Source organism: Rhizophagus irregularis, chromosome 19 (assembly GCF_026210795.1).
Source record: "Rhizophagus irregularis chromosome 19, complete sequence".
In the NCBI taxonomy this organism is placed as follows: domain Eukaryota; kingdom Fungi; phylum Glomeromycota; class Glomeromycetes; order Glomerales; family Glomeraceae; genus Rhizophagus; species Rhizophagus irregularis.
In genome coordinates, this window is record NC_089447.1 from 1,055,498 (window position 1) to 1,072,970 (window position 17,473).

At 27.6% G+C, this 17,473-nt stretch overlaps 7 protein-coding genes across 7 annotated transcripts; 4 read left to right on the top strand and 3 right to left on the bottom strand.

Moving 5' to 3' along the window:
• Positions 1-1,182: 1,182 nt before the first annotated feature.
• On the top strand, positions 1,183-2,864 carry OCT59_010740 (uncharacterized protein; the record flags this gene model as incomplete). Its single annotated transcript, XM_066136086.1, has 6 exons — positions 1,183-1,264; positions 1,349-1,721; positions 1,826-1,877; positions 1,961-2,263; positions 2,365-2,459; positions 2,558-2,864. The coding sequence occupies 6 exons, from the start codon at positions 1,183-1,185 to the stop codon at positions 2,658-2,660; spliced, it is 1,008 nt and encodes a 335-aa protein (XP_066000753.1). The 3' UTR covers positions 2,661-2,864.
• OCT59_010741 (uncharacterized protein) lies at positions 2,719-4,740 on the bottom strand. The gene is made up of 5 exons (XM_025316520.2): positions 4,550-4,740; positions 4,111-4,372; positions 3,955-4,025; positions 3,478-3,873; positions 2,719-3,397 (listed from the first exon to the last, which is right to left on the bottom strand). The coding sequence occupies exons 1-5, from the start codon at positions 4,598-4,600 to the stop codon at positions 3,041-3,043; spliced, it is 1,137 nt and encodes a 378-aa protein (XP_025180466.1). The 5' UTR covers positions 4,601-4,740; the 3' UTR covers positions 2,719-3,040.
• Positions 4,741-8,229: 3,489 nt separating this feature from the next.
• OCT59_010742 (uncharacterized protein) lies at positions 8,230-9,524 on the top strand. Its single transcript, XM_025308875.2, has one exon. The coding sequence runs from the start codon at positions 8,260-8,262 to the stop codon at positions 9,394-9,396; it is 1,137 nt and encodes a 378-aa protein (XP_025180465.2). The 5' UTR covers positions 8,230-8,259; the 3' UTR covers positions 9,397-9,524.
• OCT59_010743 (uncharacterized protein) lies at positions 9,395-11,386 on the bottom strand (the record flags this gene model as incomplete). The annotated part of the gene is made up of 6 exons (XM_025316519.2): positions 9,395-9,708; positions 9,818-9,982; positions 10,064-10,107; positions 10,193-10,231; positions 10,297-10,395; positions 10,459-11,386. 6 exons carry the CDS (start codon positions 11,384-11,386, stop codon positions 9,619-9,621), a joined length of 1,365 nt encoding a protein of 454 aa, XP_025180464.1. The 3' UTR covers positions 9,395-9,618.
• A 371-nt stretch (positions 11,387-11,757) lies between these two features.
• Positions 11,758-13,582, top strand: OCT59_010744 (uncharacterized protein; the record flags this gene model as incomplete). The annotated part of the gene is made up of 8 exons (XM_025316518.2): positions 11,758-11,902; positions 11,982-12,059; positions 12,163-12,243; positions 12,323-12,399; positions 12,474-12,755; positions 12,819-12,973; positions 13,041-13,203; positions 13,274-13,582. The coding sequence occupies 8 exons, from the start codon at positions 11,758-11,760 to the stop codon at positions 13,337-13,339; spliced, it is 1,047 nt and encodes a 348-aa protein (XP_025180463.1). The 3' UTR covers positions 13,340-13,582.
• OCT59_010745 (uncharacterized protein) lies at positions 13,353-14,701 on the bottom strand. The gene is made up of 3 exons (XM_025316517.2): positions 14,545-14,701; positions 14,205-14,455; positions 13,353-14,128 (listed from the first exon to the last, which is right to left on the bottom strand). The coding sequence occupies exons 1-3, from the start codon at positions 14,687-14,689 to the stop codon at positions 13,586-13,588; spliced, it is 939 nt and encodes a 312-aa protein (XP_025180462.2). The 5' UTR covers positions 14,690-14,701; the 3' UTR covers positions 13,353-13,585.
• A 288-nt stretch (positions 14,702-14,989) lies between these two features.
• On the top strand, positions 14,990-17,246 carry OCT59_010746 (uncharacterized protein). Its single transcript, XM_025309236.2, has 6 exons — positions 14,990-15,538; positions 15,604-15,656; positions 15,748-16,186; positions 16,258-16,425; positions 16,500-16,709; positions 16,784-17,246. The coding sequence occupies exons 1-6, from the start codon at positions 15,088-15,090 to the stop codon at positions 16,870-16,872; spliced, it is 1,410 nt and encodes a 469-aa protein (XP_025180461.2). The 5' UTR covers positions 14,990-15,087; the 3' UTR covers positions 16,873-17,246.
• The last annotated feature ends 227 nt before the right edge of the window (positions 17,247-17,473 follow it).

A 17,473-nucleotide genomic window follows, 5' to 3' on the forward strand; every position in this document is an offset into this window, starting at 1 on the left:
ATTATATAAATACATATAATGACTTATAGAATAATATATAAATCGTAGATTGAGATTTCAGACACATTGATTTTCTTTTAATTCAAATTCTTTGAAAAATTAATTAACTTTGAGATCAAATTTTTTTTTTTGTGTATCAAAAAATGATTATCATTAATAATAACAACGTTTTTATTTGTTTTGTTATTAAATGAGTTTATCATAACAATTATGCAATAATAGAGATTTCCTTTTTTGATAAACTCAAAGGCATATAGTTATTCGAAATTTCAAATCTTTTTTTTTTTTTAAGGATTACCTTAATCCGTCATATCACTCATATGTTGCGATTGGAATTGATACAACGTCACACCAATTTCACTTAAATTTGTCTTATACAGCATTTTATCGCAAGAATTTTGGTCTTATTTTTGAATTTTGACTGATTCTAACTTTTGCATAAAAAATTTTGAAAAAAGTTTAGGAGGTGCTTATTTTCGAGGGTTGCTTAATTTGGTAGTTATTGGATGTGAAGGTAAACGTAATACTTTTATATATAACCATATTTTATCCCAATCCTTTTTACTGGCAAAATAACGTTCTACCAAGATCGTAATGATCCTAATAGACTGAACAGCAGTTGTTATAACATAACATGATAAATCATCAATCTAAAATTAGACGAAACACTAGATAACAAATTTTCCTATTTAGAAATTCTTTTGTTTTGTTTTTATTTCCAAAACAGGATTAGAGAATATCATAAACTTACCATATTTATGCTTTATATATAATTATATATGTATTGTATAATGTAATTGCTAATTGCCTTATAAATTAGTAAAATGTTTATTTTATAATCCAAAAAAAAAATATACGTAAAAATATTATAAAGTTAAGAAATTACGTACATATATAAAAAATTATAATGAAAAATTCCATTATGCAACATAAAAAAAAAACCCCCCCCGAAATATTCAACTGACCAATAAAGAAGAAATGATTTACATTTTGTACATTCTGCATTAACGCACAAAGCTATTTATATACATTAGTCTTATTGTGATAGCTTCAAAAAAAAAAAAAATTTCTTTTCTTCTTTCCAAGAAATTTCTATATTCTTTACACTTTCACTTTTTTTTTTTTAAAAAAAAAGAAAGAGGGAAGCAAAAAGAATATATATTTATTTATATTTAAAAAAAAATGTCATTATTACCATTATTTAATAATACTCAACCAACTTTATCATCACCAAATAGATTCTTTTTAAATAAAAATTTAAAAAGTAATATATTATTCGGATTCTTTACTATATTAATAATATGTTCTATAACAATTAATTTATATCATTTTATTAATTGTTATTTAGAAGATGATTTAGAATATCTTATAATAGACAATAATAATAATAACAATAGTAATAATAATAATAATAATAATAATAATAATAATAATAGTAATAATAAAGAAATTTTATATAATAATAATAATAATTCAACCCAAATTTTTTTACCTGATGTATCATACCCTAAATTAAAAGATTTAATTATCGTAACAGGTCATGCAATTTATTTGGGTGGTAGTAATAATCATGAAATAGGAAATGATGAAGAGAATGAAGAAAATTGGATTTTGGAAGATTATCAAAAAGGAAATGGTCAAGTTAAAGCTTTTATTAATCATGTTAAAAAAGGAATTGAATTAGTTAAAGAAAATGATGAATCTTTATTAATATTTAGCGGGTAAGGTTATATATATATTATTAGTTACTAAAAGAAAATGAACTTTTTTTTTTTTTGAAAAATTCTTATTTTATTTTATTTTATTTTTAAAAAAAATTAAAAAGAGGACAAACTAGACCATCCGCTGGACCACGAAGTGAAGCACAAAGTTATTATGTTAGTTAGTTAATAATAATTTTTTTTTTATATTTTAAAAAGAAAATTCCTTTTTTTTTCTAATATTAAAATTTTTTTTTTAGATATTAGCGCAATCACTTAACCTTAATTTATCCTCAACCATAAATTCCACCACATCATTAAATACAAGAATAATAACTGAAGAATATGCAAGAGATTCATATGAAAATTTATTATTCTCAATATGTAGATTTAATGAATATACAAATAGTTATCCAAGAAATATAACTGTAATAGGTTTTCAATTTAAAAAGAAAAGGTTTTCAGAATTACATAGATTCGCGTTGAAATTTCCTTTAGATAGATTTAATTATATTGGTATTGATCCTGATAATACAAGTCCTTTAGGTAGATTTGTTGGTGAGGTAATTATACCCTAATATTTAATTTATTTAATAATATTCTTTTGAAAAATTTTTATTATTATAAAATTATTAAATTTTTTATTTTTTTTTATTCTTTTTAGAGTGTCAATTCTTTGGGACCTTTTAAACAGGATTTATATGGTTGTCATGGTAAACTATTAGATAAAAAATTGACCAGGAATCCTTATAGAAGAAGGTAAGCATTTGATGACATTCAGATTTCTAATTATATATATATATATATATTTTTTTTTAAATTTTTTTTTTTTTAAATTTATTTTTTTTTTTTGATAGTCATCCTTACCAAATTAGTTGTCCAGAATTATCTCCATTACTTAATTATTGTCCTGAAGATCGAATACAATTATACCCTGATACATTACCTTGGGAATATTGATATCAATTATGTATTATTTGATATTATTTGATATTATAAAATAATAATATATATTTTTAGTGTAAAAAAAAAATATAATATATTTTGTATACTCTTAATACTCTTTAAAAAGACAATTTATAATTAATACATAGTTTTAATAAAAAATGAGAATTTTTAATTTAATAAATAAAATATCATGGTATATAGTATATATATATATATAATAATAGTATATATGTGTGTGTATAAATCAAATATAGATTCTATAATTTAACATTATGAGAAGAAATTTACAATAACTATTTAAAAAAAAATTAATAGATCAAATTAATAGTTTAACTTGATAATAATTTATATAATTGTCCATTTATTATTATTATATCCTCATTAAACTAAATTTAATAGTGCCCACTTGGCGGATAAGGATTTGGTGGGTAACCTTGATTAAAGGTATTTTGAGGTGGTGGATATATATTTCCACCAGCTGGAGGAGGATAAATATTATTAGGTGGTGGGTAAGGATTATTATTAGGTGGATAGTTACTAGGTGGATAACCAGATTGAGGATATGAACTATTGCCGGTAATGGGAGTTGGAATCGGTATCGGAAAAGCTAAATTACCACTATCGTGTCGAGTAGGAGCATTAATTGGCCTGTAGGATGGAGTAGATATCGGCGGAGAAGATATCGGCGGATAAGCAGGAGGAAAACCTTGTGATTGTAAAGGTGGTGGGTATACATTTCCTGGAGATGACTATTTCAAAAATAAAAAAGTATTTTAATTAATAAACCATTCTAATAATAAATAATAATAATAAATTTAACACTAGTTACGTATTGAGAAGAAGGTGATTGCGTTCGATTAGGACCAAAGAATTGTGGTGGTTGAGATTGGGGAGGAGAATTATGGGGAGGATAAACATTTGGAGGAACAGAATTAGGAGGATAAACATTTGAAGGTGCAGAATTAGGAGGATAAACATTTGAAGGAGCTGTAGAACTAGGAGGAGGATAAACACTTGAAGAATTAGGAGGAGGATAAGCATTTGGAGAAGTAGGATAAGTATTTGATGGAGGATAAGCAGATGGAGCAGATATAGGTTTATTCACAACTGGAGGAGGAGCAATGTGAGATGCTGAATTTGGGTACGAATTTGGTACTGGTGCTTGGGGAGGTAAAGAATTACTATGTACAGGTTGATTATGTACATGTTTCTGTGGTGGAGGTTCCTATAATATAGAATTAATCATTCAATTGCTTTTTTTTTTTAAAAAAAAAAAGATTATTTTAAATTTTAAAATTTAACTTACGTCATAATAAAATGTCATCTCAAGTGAAACTTCGCCGGCATACTTGTTACGAAAACTTATTTCATGCCATGCTATCATAATTATAATTAAAAAATTAATTTAAGATTTATTTAAAATTAATTAATAGAAAAGTAATTAGTAAATTAGTAAATTTACCATCCCATTCGGTTTTATCCAAAACTTCAGATAAATCTATGGTTGCGTCCCCAATAAGAACAGGCTCCCGTTTATCGTCATTAAACACCTGAAACTTCAATTTCTTGGAGGTATTCTTCATAACACTAAAGCGTACTTCTTCGTCCCATTTAGGGTGTTGACCACCTCTTTTGTCTGCTCTTATCCTTTTTGAATCACCATCCAAATGAAAAGCAACAAATGGATCTCCTTTTCCAACAACATCGCGAGTACTTAAATTCCTCTATATCACATTAAAAAGGTAAATATGATACGTTATTTAAAAAAAAACTACGTTATAACAAAAGTATTCATTTAAAAAGATAGTATTATACTAAACTAAACATATTTTATTATTTTTTTAAAAACATTTATTTGTTAGCTGTGGAAAGGGAGTAAAAAACTATTTTGAAGTACTTACCGCCTCCATGGCAACAACTATAAGTGTACCAAGTCTTTTTTGTTCAGTCATATTTTAACGCGAAAAAAAAAAGTATTTGATTATAATAGTAAAAGTGAAATAGAATATAATAGAAACAATATAGAATTTTAAAGAAATTTTTTTTTTTAGAATATTAATAGGATTAATAGGATTAATATAGATGTGGCGCGAAAAAAAAGAAAAATACAGAAAAAAAATGGTTGGTCAAGATTACCCTTTGTATTTAAAAGTGTGGCAACCGGAATACGGAGCTCGTAATGTAACCCAACATTCATATTTGAAAACCTAACATTCATATTATAATTTCCAATTCAAAATCCATATAAAGTAACGTTTATTTTTTTTTAGATATATTGCCAAGATTCCCTTAGTCATTTTTGAAGAAAATGACATTATGTTTACAAATTTTTGGTAAGGATTTACAAGAATACTGGGGCTGGTTAAAATAATATACCGCCACTGAGTTAAAAATAAGATATCAATAAATAAATCAAATAAATATTAATGCAATTTGATTATTGTAATATTACCCTTAATTTGCATATGCCGCCATGCCGGTATCATACTTTTACTGTTGAAACCTAAATTTGTACTATTATAGAATGAGAAATATATTTATTATGCAGGTTTGCTAGGCAAACAAAAAAGTTCGTGTCACAGAAGAAAAATCAAACAAAATGTATGGTTAAAAGATGAAAGTATCGCTTTATCGAAAATTGTTGTTAGACGAGAATATTTACAAATTAAAATTGTTTGAAATGTAAAACAAGATTTTTATGAAAAATCTTTAAATTTTAAATCGTACTAATCGAATTGGAAGAATTCATAGATATATTAGTGATTATTAATAGAATAATAGAATATCAATATTACACAGATCATTTCGCAAATTATTGATATACCAAAAAAAGTTATATAATTATGATATCACTATTCCTATATTCGGCAAAGAAACTTTATGGCTTGTATGGCTTGCCAATGAAATGTGGTATGAATTGGTTGTGAATGTCACGATTGTCATGTTGTTTATTAAACCCCGGCATACTTGATGAGAAAGGTATTACTGCATTAGGCAATTACAAAAGGTTAGTTAAAAATAAACAATGAAAAAATAACTCAAGGTACTAAAGAGAAGACTCGGGAACCTTGTGATAATAATCAAGCTTTTAAATTAGGCAAGATAAGGTTTGTATAGATCATTTACTGTATTAGGCAATTTAGTTGGGAAACTCGTAGTCGAAAAAAAGTATTATAAAAGTCTGTCAGTATGCCTGAATTAATTTCATTCCAAACTTCAACTTGTTTTGACATCCCAAATCCTTAAAATGAATTCGCCAGATTTTTTTATGACAAATTTGATAATAATTATTCAAAGAATTTACAACAATTAACTAACGATAATCAAGTTCAATCTATTCCTTTTCCGGCCATAACTAACAATGATATCTCTTCAACACTTTATCCGGATTATTCCTATACACCGCAGCAGTATGCTAATCGTAACACTAATAGTTTACCATATTCTGTTAATTCATTTTCGACATTAAATTCGAAATTCCTGGATATGAAATTATTATTAGACCAAAGTCTAATCATAATATGAATTTAAATAATAAGCTGGACGTTATAAATTCCATCAATTGATCTCCAGTATCGGTGGAAATTCTTCTGTTAATGGAAGTTATAATGTTTCTAATAATCAACATTTTATTACAACAAAATTTTTTTAGATTTAACAATTTTCATGGTTAAAGATTTACTACACATGATTTGTATCATTAATAAGAATACCGGTATATATTAATTTAATTTATAAGATAAATTTTTATTTTTAATAGTAGACTAATAATTAGTTTAGCAGTTGAAAAATTTGAAGGGAGGGGGGGAATTTTAATATTAAAATTTCGGAAGTTTTCGGTAAAATCGGAAATATTCGGTACCACTCAATTTTAGGGGTGCTTTTCTAAATTTTCAAAAATTAGAGAGGGGAAGACGTTAAACTAAAAATTAATTTGGAACGGGCCTTAATTTTTCATTAAATCTACGTGTGGTCGTGAATTCATACAATAATTACATATTTGTATATTGTAATATTTTACTATTATCTAGGAAAAAAAGATAATATTTTGACTGCTTATTTATTTAGATACCCATTAAAATATTAATATTTATTTATTTGTTTATTTATTATTATTTTGAAATAGAATATTTGGAGAGATACTCCAAATTTTGGTATGTTGCACAGAACAAAGACGCCAGCTGACGAACTTATATTATAATAATAGATCAGAAGTGGTATATCGACTATAAATTTCTCTTAAAAGTTGGATTAGCTGTCGCCCGTTTATTTTAGTTACAAAAAATTTGAATATTTAGATTATTAATTGCCTTAATGTACTGAATTAATTTCTCAATTATATTTCTTTAAATTATTGGGAAAATCATCTGTCGGAATTTTGTCCGACAAAGGAAAATCTCGTATACGAAATCATGGATTTAATGCTCGAAATTAGATATACTTCTCCCAGTTCTACAATATGTATCAATTCAGATTTACCGATATTAGGCGCAAACCTAAGGAAAGTACTGAATGTATAATTAATTGTTGGAAATTGAAGTTGTTTGCTCGATCTTGAAAAATCGGTCAATTTATACGTACAGAAAAGTAAAGTACAGAATTATATGACAATCATCCGCGCATCGTAAGAACACTTTAAAAAATCTCGTTTCTAAAAATTTTCTCAAGGATTAAAGATTGTATGCATATCACGTAAAATCAATATCATTACAACGTTGATCCAAATTAAGATTGAAAATTTCGAATATGAAATAATCGCGGGTAAAAAAAATCTTTACCGGATTTAAATCAAAATCATTTAGAATTGCAATACGAAAGAAATAACTAATAAGCAACCAATAATCATGTCAGAAGAATCCTGAGCAATCTGTTGTTCCGCTATGATATTGGCAATAAAATAATACGTCTGTTGCTGCTGGTGATTCTTTAAATGCCAATCTATTTACACAGAAGCTCTAACGATTTAATCAAAAATAATTCTTGCGATTAAATTTATTTTTCACTGTGAAATTATTTATATTTAAAAATATATTTTAATTTATTTTAAAAGATTTCGATACTCTTTTTTTTTTAATAAATTTAATTACTTACTTCTTGTAATCGGATGTATACGCTTAAAATTATTTTATTTGTTCGACATAATTATGATATAGTTTATCATAAAATTTTTGATCTCATACGCAGTAAACTTTTAACATTCACATGATAATGCAAAAAAATGTAATTGTAACCTATTATTGTTCAATTCGAATGGCCGGCATTTTTTTGAGATTGACGATCATCGGAAAGAAACTTAAAATAAATCTTGAAATAATTAGATTCTTTATTCAATTATTCATCAATTATTCATTAAAAAAAATTTAATAACATATTGACACTTACGACCAAATTTTTTAAAGGTTTGGCCGCAAACTCTCACTAAAAAAGAACAACCAAATAAGTCGAATCATTTTACGTTTACTGCGTCAATTCAGAAAATGTTCTAGTAGTGTAACGATCCTAATCAGTATTTTGTTTCATTATAGTTACACAATTTTCTGCGGTCTATTATCAATGGAGTAAAGACCAAAAAAAGGTTCCCCTCTCAATTTTTTTCGATACCCATTAAAAAATGTGTAATATAAGCTCGGCTTTTTCGAAAAAAATTTTTAAGAATTATAGATTTTTAATTCTAAAAAAATCCATAAAAAAATTTTTCACAATGTCAGGAAATTCGGATAATTATAATAATAATGATAAAGGTTCACATACTCCTTCTTCTTTTTCACCTTCACCTAAAAATAATTCAAATAATAGAAACTATAATAATAATAATAATAATAATAATAATTCTACGACTCGTTGGACACCAAGATATCCAACAACTCTTCCAACAAAAGAACAACTTTCAATTTCCGAAGTACCTTATGTGGACTCGCATACACATTTACATTACGTTTTAGACAAATTACCTGATAAGTTTAATGTAACTTCTTATGAAATATTAAAGCAAGATCATTTTCCATCAAATTTTGAAAGTTGTATAAATGTATTATGTGATCCATTATCATTTAATTCAAATGAAATATTTCCAGATACACATTTGGATTGGAAAAAAATGGTGGATGTACCTTTCATGTATTTAGCGGTCGGAGTACATCCACATAATGCAAAAGATTATAATGATTATATTGAAAATAATATGATCCAAATTCTTAAACATCCAAAGTGTATTGCTTTGGGTGAAATTGGCTTAGATTATCATTATAATATTTCTCCTAGAGATACTCAAAAAGATGTTTTGGTAAAACAAATTGAAAAAGCCATTGAATTAGAAAAACCTTTAGTTATACATACTCGTGAGGCTGAAGAAGATACATGGGATATATTAACTGGTTTTGTACCAAAAGAGTGGAAAATTCATGTTCATTGTTTTACTGATTCTCCCCAATTTGCAAAGAAATTATTAAATTATTTTCCTAACCTTTATATTGGTATAACTGGTGTTGTTACTTTTGGTTCCGCTAAAAATACTCAAAATGTTATTAGAGATATTGTTCCTTTAAATAGGTTTTTATTGGAGACTGACGCTCCTTATATGATTCCAGCTAAATTAAATAGAAATAAGAGATCTGATAGTAAAGTCACTGTTTGTCATTCTGGAATGATACCTTTAATTGCTGAGAGAATTGCTCAACTTAAAGGAATGGAATTAGATGAGATAATGAATCATGCAAGAGAAAATACTAGAAATATGTATGGTATATAACAGGAAAAATATAAATAAAATGTTAAATCAAATTATTTTAAAAAAAAAGTTCTAATTAAAAATATCTATTTACAATAATAATTTTACATTATTAAAATAAAAATAATATCGTACGTAAGCTTTGCTAAAATCGATTTTTAAACCGATATGTGTATACAACATAGTAGAAAATTATCCTATAGAATTAATTTATTTAATTGTCACATATTTGAAAATAAAAAATCAAGTGGAAATCGATCCAAGTTCAGAGAAATCCTTTTCCAATTCTTCTGAGTATGGCAATGAATCTTCATTTACATCATCACCAGATGCCTAATAAAAAATGAAATAAAAATAAGAATAATATAAGAAAATAAAATAAGGAAAATAAAAAAAAAGAAAACAAATTCTCTAAATATCTTAATAAATTTTTAATACAAACACATAGTGAAGCCCAACGTCGAAATATTTTGTCATTCAGTACAAAATGTTTTCCATTCTCAATTTGATAACATCCACCAGGATGATTTTTACAAGTATCCATGTATTTAGACTTGAGAATGCTTAGCGAGGTCTCATAACGAGACTTAAAACTTTCAGGTTCATCCTAAAATAACATCATAGTTAGCAAAAAAAAAGGTTCCTCTCCCAAAAAATTCTCTAACATAAAAGTAAAAAAAAATTTTACATCATCAGAATGTGATTCTGAGTCCAAGTATCGTTTTCGACGCCCTGTGAAAACAAAAGAAAAAAAAAATATTTGATTCTTTGTAATTAAAATGAATGACTTGTATTTTTAAATGGAGAATAAAAATACTTTTTCTATCAGGAATATAACCACGTGCTGAGCTACTTTCTAAATATAATTATAAGTTAACCATAATTAAAATTAGACTGAAGTCGAATGTTTTAAAGTCTTACTTTTAGGAGGAACATAATCTTCATCATCATCTGAAGCAGACATTTGGTCAAATGTAGAGTTATATTTTGGCTCATAATTCGTAAATTCGTAAGTATCATCTACAAGAAATTACAATGAATAATAAAAAAGAGATAGGTTTATCGATTCGATACATTTCTCACCAACTAATTTTTTCGTCAACAAATCCCTTCTGCCAAGAGAGTCATCATCAACCAGAAAGGGATTAAATTCAGAACCGAGTAAAGCAAGCGCAGTTTCAGCAGGTCCAGGTGGTTGATTAGTCGAAGAAAAATTTTGAAAAGATATATTGCTAAAAGATCCAAACTGTGTAATAATTTCATTCGTTTTTGGAAATCCTGAATTATCTTTTTTGATCTCGATGATCGATTGTTCTGTGTTTCCTTTACCCTTATCTTTACTGCTGGGAGTTCCAGGAGACGTATCACTTCCTATCTTTGAATTAATTTCTTTGATCTGGCTCATCAATTGTTTTACTTCCGGGTGTTTTCGAACTTCGTCCCAATCCTTGATATTCAATACGAGTTCTTGGTACTTCTTGAGGGCCGCAATATACCAATCAACGCTTTTCGAATTATTAGTATCCTTCTTAACGCGAACATAATTACAAAGGTTGGTTACAGATATTGGAAATATTGTGTTATCAGGATTCTTCCAACCTTTTTCGTCCGCGAGAGACTTGTACGAACGACCAACTGACTCATAATAAGGTATCGACTTTTTTTTTGATCTAGCTTCTGAATCTGCTGAATCCGAAGAAGCTCCAGATAGATCACTTCCGTTTTTTACATTTGCAACCTTTTGTAAAATTAAGTTTTGGTTTAAGTTCGGAGATGTGCTTAAAGCTTGTGAATGTGCTGTAAAAGAGCCCGGTAGACTTAAAGGACCTGCGGACACTCCTTCAACAACCACTTCTTCTGTGTCTGATTCATCTATCGTTGAACCTGTATTGGGTGTAACCAGGTTTTTTGTTGTATTATGTGGTTTTGGTGTGGAAAGTGAAGTTGATGACAGTCGTTGCTGAAGACTTTTTGTTGCATCTTTTTCAGGTTCGCTAGTTATGTTCTGCATAGTGTATTATATTTATTAGAATCGCGTGCGAGTTGATTCGTTGGAAAAGTAAATTTTTTTACTCAAAAAAATTCTTGGGTTACGTCATTCGGTCATTGTTATGCTTTTTTATTTGCTTATCTAGACATTGTTCTTGCATCAAATTAAAATATAAAAAATGCTGTGTGACTGTGGATTACTAATTGATCTATTGATCTATTGATCTTATATGCAATTCAAATCTTTAAATTCAAAATTTACCTTTTATCAGCTTAATTTGGATTAAAAAATTTAATATTCAAAGTCGACATAAACACCCGAATATACGCGGAATACAACTTTTCTTAATATATACTATAATTATACTATATACTACATTAAGAAACTTTAAAATGTCAAATTCTGGTTCCTTGAAGGAGAAAGCGATACCTTCAACTTCAACAACAATGCAATTATCATCAAATCAAGTGGATAGAATGAAAAAATCAATTCCGAAATTTAATATTTCTTTTCCATATGCAGCACAACCTGACATTAGTAAAAAAAAATTTTTTAATTTCGAAGAAACTTTTTTTCTTTTGAGATTGTTACTGATTAGTTTTAATTACCTTAAAAGTTCGAGCAAATCAAAAAGATGTTTATTATCAACAAATTTTAGGAGAACAAATGACTAATACATTTCGAATGTTTTTTGGTATGACATTAAAAATTTGGTGTAATCTATTTCTTTTTTTTTTCATAATAACAATAATTATTTTGATAAATTGACTGATTCTACCAATTCAATTAATTTCTAGGAACGCGATTACAACATCAGTATCAAAAGGAAGTTAATGTAATTTCAGATCTGTTTTATTTTTGTTTAACAGCCTTATTGGGTAAGATTTTAAGCTATTTCGAATTTCATTATTCGGTTTATTTCTATATTTTCTATAATTACTTCTCTGTTTATAAAAGGTACTCAAACATTGGGTGAAGAATATTGTGACATTATGCAAATTTCAGAACCAACCAAGCAATTCCCATCCGCAAGTGCAAGTATTTAATTCATATCTGATATTCAACTCATGTATACAACATTTTAATGTTTACGTTATTGATACACCAGAAACGTGCCACGTTAATCTTTTGGCATGTGATATTTCCTTATTTATTCACGCGAGGTATATCAGAATTGCGTAAACGTACGAAACCTTCTTGGAAAAAATCACTACAAAGAACTCAACAAATTCATAATACTAAATATGATCGATTACGAGATTCAATATATAGATTACTTCCTAAATTACAAATATTACTTAAAAATAATGTTCATTCGGTTCATCTTGCTATATTTTATTTTTATGGAGCTTACTATTTTATATCAAAGCGAGCAACTGGAATTCGTTATGTATGTATATTAAGGGAATGTACTTTAGTATGATTGTGAATTTAATTATTGGTTATTATCTAGATATTTACAAGACAGTTAGGGCCTCATGAACAACGTATTGGATACGAGATTCTTGGATTTTTACTTGTAGTACAATTTATCATCCAAGCGTATCGTTTTCAAAAAAGTCTAATTAAAGGAACGGATGATAGCTTATTCAATGAAGTTGAAGAAGAGTAAGCATAAAGATGTTTCATATATTTTTTTAAGAATTCGTTGAGTTAATAAAAGTATTTAAATCAGGGAAGAATCAGATTTGATGGTTACATCAACAGAAGGATTAACACCTCAAGAAATTGCGGCTCGTAAATGTATACTATGTCTTTCACCACGTAAAAATACTACAGCTACCCCTTGTGGACATTTATTTTGTTGGACTTGTATCGTTGATTGTTGTAACAACAAGGTAAAGAAATTTTTTGGGATTTTTTTTTTCTTTTTGAATCGAAATTAATCAAGCATTTTCTTTACGATAGCCTGAATGTCCATTATGTAGACAATACGTCAACATTTCTCATCTCCTTCCAATTTATAACTATTAGACTGACAAGTGTTATAGATTGTAGTTTTAGTTAAATTTTATTAATATGAGGAGAATTAAATAGGAGATTACAACGTACAATTAAATAATTATGAGGAGAATTAAATAGGAGATTACAAAGTACAATTAAATAATTATGAGGAGAATTAAATAAGAGATTACAAAGTACAATTAAATAATTATGAGGAGAATTAAATAAGAGATTACAAAGTACAATAAATAATTATGAGGAGAATTAAATATGAGATTACAAAGTACAATTAAATAATAAGTTATCGATTATTCTAGTTGTTCCAACAAATAAAGCACCCGATATAATTGCGCCTTTTCCTTCTTCAATCTCTTGTAATTCTTCTAAAGTTGTAGGATCAGCTACAGATAAATAGTCTAGTTTTAACTCGAACCCTAAATTTTTTTCCTTAACTGTTTTAGTAGCTTCCTCTATTATTTCATATCCTTTACTCAATAATATTTCTCTGTTTCTTTCTCCTTTACCAAGTCCATTTTTAATGGTAGTTAGAGCGTTATATAACGCTGTAGCATAATTACGCATTTCAGGTGTTAAATATTGGTTACGAGAACTCATTGCTAATCCATTATGCTCCCTTTTGGTAGCCCCAACGTGCATTTCAATAGGAAAATGTAAATCCGAAATTAATGCGCGAATTACTGCACATTGTTGTGCATCTTTTTGACCAAAAAATGTGTGATTCGGTTGCACTATATTAAATAATTTTGCTACTACTGTTGATACCCCCCGAAAAAATAATGGCCTAGTTGTACCTTCTAACTAATGGAATAAAAAAATAAAATTTTTTAAAAAAATTGCACATAATCTCATTAAATATGAATGAATATGTTAATACCTGATGAGATATTCCTTTTACTTCAATAAAAGTACCTTTTTGCTTTTCGATTTCAAGTGGAATACCAGATGGATAAATATCTTTAACTTTCGGTAAAAATACGCTATCGACACAATTTAATGAACGAAGTAATTCTAAATCATGTGAAAGTGTACGAGGATATTTATCTAAATCTTCATTTGGACCGAATTGGGCTGGATTTACGAATATTGATACTACAACTATCGGACAATGCTCACTCGCTTGTTTCACTTTCGACATATAAAAAAGAATTTTGTACAAGAGAACACGATAAGAATTCGTAGAATATAAAGAATGAATTCGATAATACCTTCTTTACCTAAATTTAAATGACCTTCATGTAATGAACCCATTGTAGGTACGAATGCAACTTGTTTATCCTGTTTTATGAATTGCTGTCTCCAACTTCTAAATGAAGGTATAGTCTCTAAAATTTTGATTGATTGTTCTTTTTGAGAACTCATACTTCTAAACCTAAAGAAATTATTTATGGAACCTAGTAATTTAGGTCGTAACATATACATGTGGGCGTAATTATTTCAGATAATTCAGAAATAAGGCGGAGTAATGGTGAAACAAAATTTTTGTTCGAAATTTCATATGAAAATAGTATAAATAGTATTACACCAGAATTACATGTTTTTCCTAGCTATTCGTCACGCACTATCTGTCACTTGTGCGCCACACTTAATTTCAGTCAAGCTGCATAATGCCGGCCATATCGTGACATTTTTATTAGATTATGTTGAACGAATAGAATTACTGCTCCTTTGATAATCGATTTTAATTTTTTGGCGACGCGAAGGCTGGTTTGGTTACTTTTCTCAATCATTTTCATTTTTAAAATCATATATTATCACCCATGAATAGAATCTTGGTCTTTGCATTATATTTATCAATAATAATATCACTTTTATATTTATCTAAGTTTGTAAAAATAAGCTTACTGGAAAGTGAAACGACTAATGATTATGAAATGTCTACTTCCGAGAAACCTATAATTAGTCCTGCTAATAAGAGTAACATTCCTGAACTATCTTCCAAAGAGTTCATTAAGGTTGATGGAACTCTATTTAAGAAAAATGATAAAAGTTATTATATTATCGGAGCAAATTATTGGCAGGCAATGAATTTAGGAGCGCCTGAAAATGGAAATAGATCGAGGGTACTTGAAGATTTGAAAATATTAAAAAAATATGGGGTTAATTGTGTGAGAATTATAGCGGGCAGTGAAGGACCTAATGGAGAACCTTATAGAATGTATCCAGCTTTAATGAATTCTCCTGGCGATTATAATGAAAATGTTTTTCAAGGTATGAAAATGATTTCTACATAACGTCGTTGTTGAATCGTAGATAATCTGATTTTTAAAATATAGGTCTTGATTGGTTTCTTGCTCAATTGAGTCAATTCAACATGACTGCAATCATGGTAATTCAATAATTTCAATTTATTTGTTAAATCGCATAAGTATAAACCTTTTCATTTAAAAAAAAAAAACTTCCTTTTTTATTTTATGCAGGTATTATCAAATTACTGGCATTGGTCAGGTGGATTCGCCCAATATGTTAATTGGGTAGATCCATCTAAACCAATTCCGTATCCCGTACCCGAAGATTATTCATCATTTGAACTTTACGCAGCACGTTTTTATTCTGATTCATCAATTTATTCTAAGACACAATCTTATTATCTCGAACATATAAAATCCATAATTACAAGAAATAATACTATTACGAGTCAAATATATAAGAATGATCCAAATATTTTTGCATGGGAATTAGTTAATGAGCCACAAGCAATTAAGGTTGGAAATGATAGTCATAATATTATATTTAAATGGATTGATGATACTGCTAAATTTATCAAAGAATTGGATAAAAATCATTTGGTTTCTACCGGTGCTGAAGGCAAAAATGGGGAAGAATGGTTTATTACTATGCATAAAAGTCCGCATATAGGTAAATTAATTTATGAGATAATATTTTTAGGTTATTAAGTATTGGATAACATAATGCGTTTTTATATATAGATTTTACAAGCGCTCATATATGGGTAGAAAATTGGGGATACTATAATTCAGATGATTCTTCATTAGAGAATTATCAAAAAGCCGAAACATTCATGTTAAATTTTTTACAAAATGTTAGTGATTGGTCTACACAAAAACTAAATAAACCTTTATTAGTAGGAGAATATGGTAAAATTACTTAATTTTTTTAAAAAAAGGTGGTTGTTATTTAATTTTTTTAATAATTTCCCGTTCTCCATTAGGAATGGCAAGAGATGCTTGGTCGGGTGCATCAAAGTATTCACCTCTCGCAACAGTAATAAATAGAACTAAATACTTTAGTTCATTAGCTAATAAAGTTTTTGAATTGGAAAAACAGAAGGCTTGCACTGGTCACATGTTTTGGGCTTTTGCTGGTATCGCTAGACCAAGTGATCCTACTCCTACTTGGATTGGTGATCCCCCACATGAACGTAAGTTATTTAAAAAATTTTCCGATTTTAAAGAAAAGGAAAGATTCAAACTAAATATTTTTTTTTTCTTCTAGCACCAGGGTGGTATTCTATATATGATTCCGATGAAAAAACTTTAAATGTCTTTGCTGAGCATGCCAAACGAGTAGCTGAATTAAATTAATATTTTAAATTAATTTGTTATTTTATTATGTACTTTACATTTCAATCCATTTTACGTTATATTTATTTATTTATTATAATAATGAAAATTTTCCATTAAAAAATATTTATTCAAAATAAGTACAGTATAATATAATAATTCTATTTTACAAAATCTGAAATATTTAAAATTTCAAGCAATTAAACTAAAAAAAAAATGAAAGGTAGTTCTGTTTCTGAAGAACAGAATGCAAACTTTAAACAAAGTTGACATTGATACAACATAGACTTAAATGATATTTATTCCCTAAATTATTTTTAAATGTTATTCATATTATAGTTTACTCTAGGTAATTGACCAAGAAATCCTGGTCAAATTCTTTGGTTCATAACAACAACGTTCAACAAAGAAGTTATATGCACGATTCTTTATCCGATTTTCGAAATGCGTGATTTTCAACCAAAGACAATGACACTCTTATACAATTATATGTAATATCGACAGTATTACATATGATCACCTACAATTAAAGGATAGTTTCATTATTATAAATCAAAACATTTAATAATGATAACGGAATTAATGATTCAAAATTACATCAGAACAAAAATTTTTATCTTAA

Coding starts and splice junctions, on each gene's coding strand:
- OCT59_010741 (XM_025316520.2), bottom strand. CDS start 4,600: ATGACTGAACAAAAAAGACTTGGTACACTTATAGTTGTTGCCATGGAG. Junction 4,373..4,549: donor TAGTTGTTGCCATGGAGGCG/GTAAGTACTTCA, acceptor AATGTGATATAG/AGGAATTTAAGTACTCGCGA. Junction 3,398..3,477: donor AATCACCTTCTTCTCAATAC/GTAACTAGTGTT, acceptor TTTTTGAAATAG/TCATCTCCAGGAAATGTATA.
- OCT59_010742 (XM_025308875.2), top strand. CDS start 8,260: ATGTGTAATATAAGCTCGGCTTTTTCGAAAAAAATTTTTAAGAATTAT.
- OCT59_010745 (XM_025316517.2), bottom strand. CDS start 14,689: ATGAGTTCTCAAAAAGAACAATCAATCAAAATTTTAGAGACTATACCT. Junction 14,456..14,544: donor TGAAGGTCATTTAAATTTAG/GTAAAGAAGGTA, acceptor ATATGTCGAAAG/TGAAACAAGCGAGTGAGCAT. Junction 14,129..14,204: donor TAAAAGGAATATCTCATCAG/GTATTAACATAT, acceptor TTATTCCATTAG/TTAGAAGGTACAACTAGGCC.
- OCT59_010746 (XM_025309236.2), top strand. CDS start 15,088: ATGAATAGAATCTTGGTCTTTGCATTATATTTATCAATAATAATATCA. Junction 15,539..15,603: donor TAATGAAAATGTTTTTCAAG/GTATGAAAATGA, acceptor TTTAAAATATAG/GTCTTGATTGGTTTCTTGCT. Junction 16,710..16,783: donor TGGTGATCCCCCACATGAAC/GTAAGTTATTTA, acceptor TTTTTCTTCTAG/CACCAGGGTGGTATTCTATA.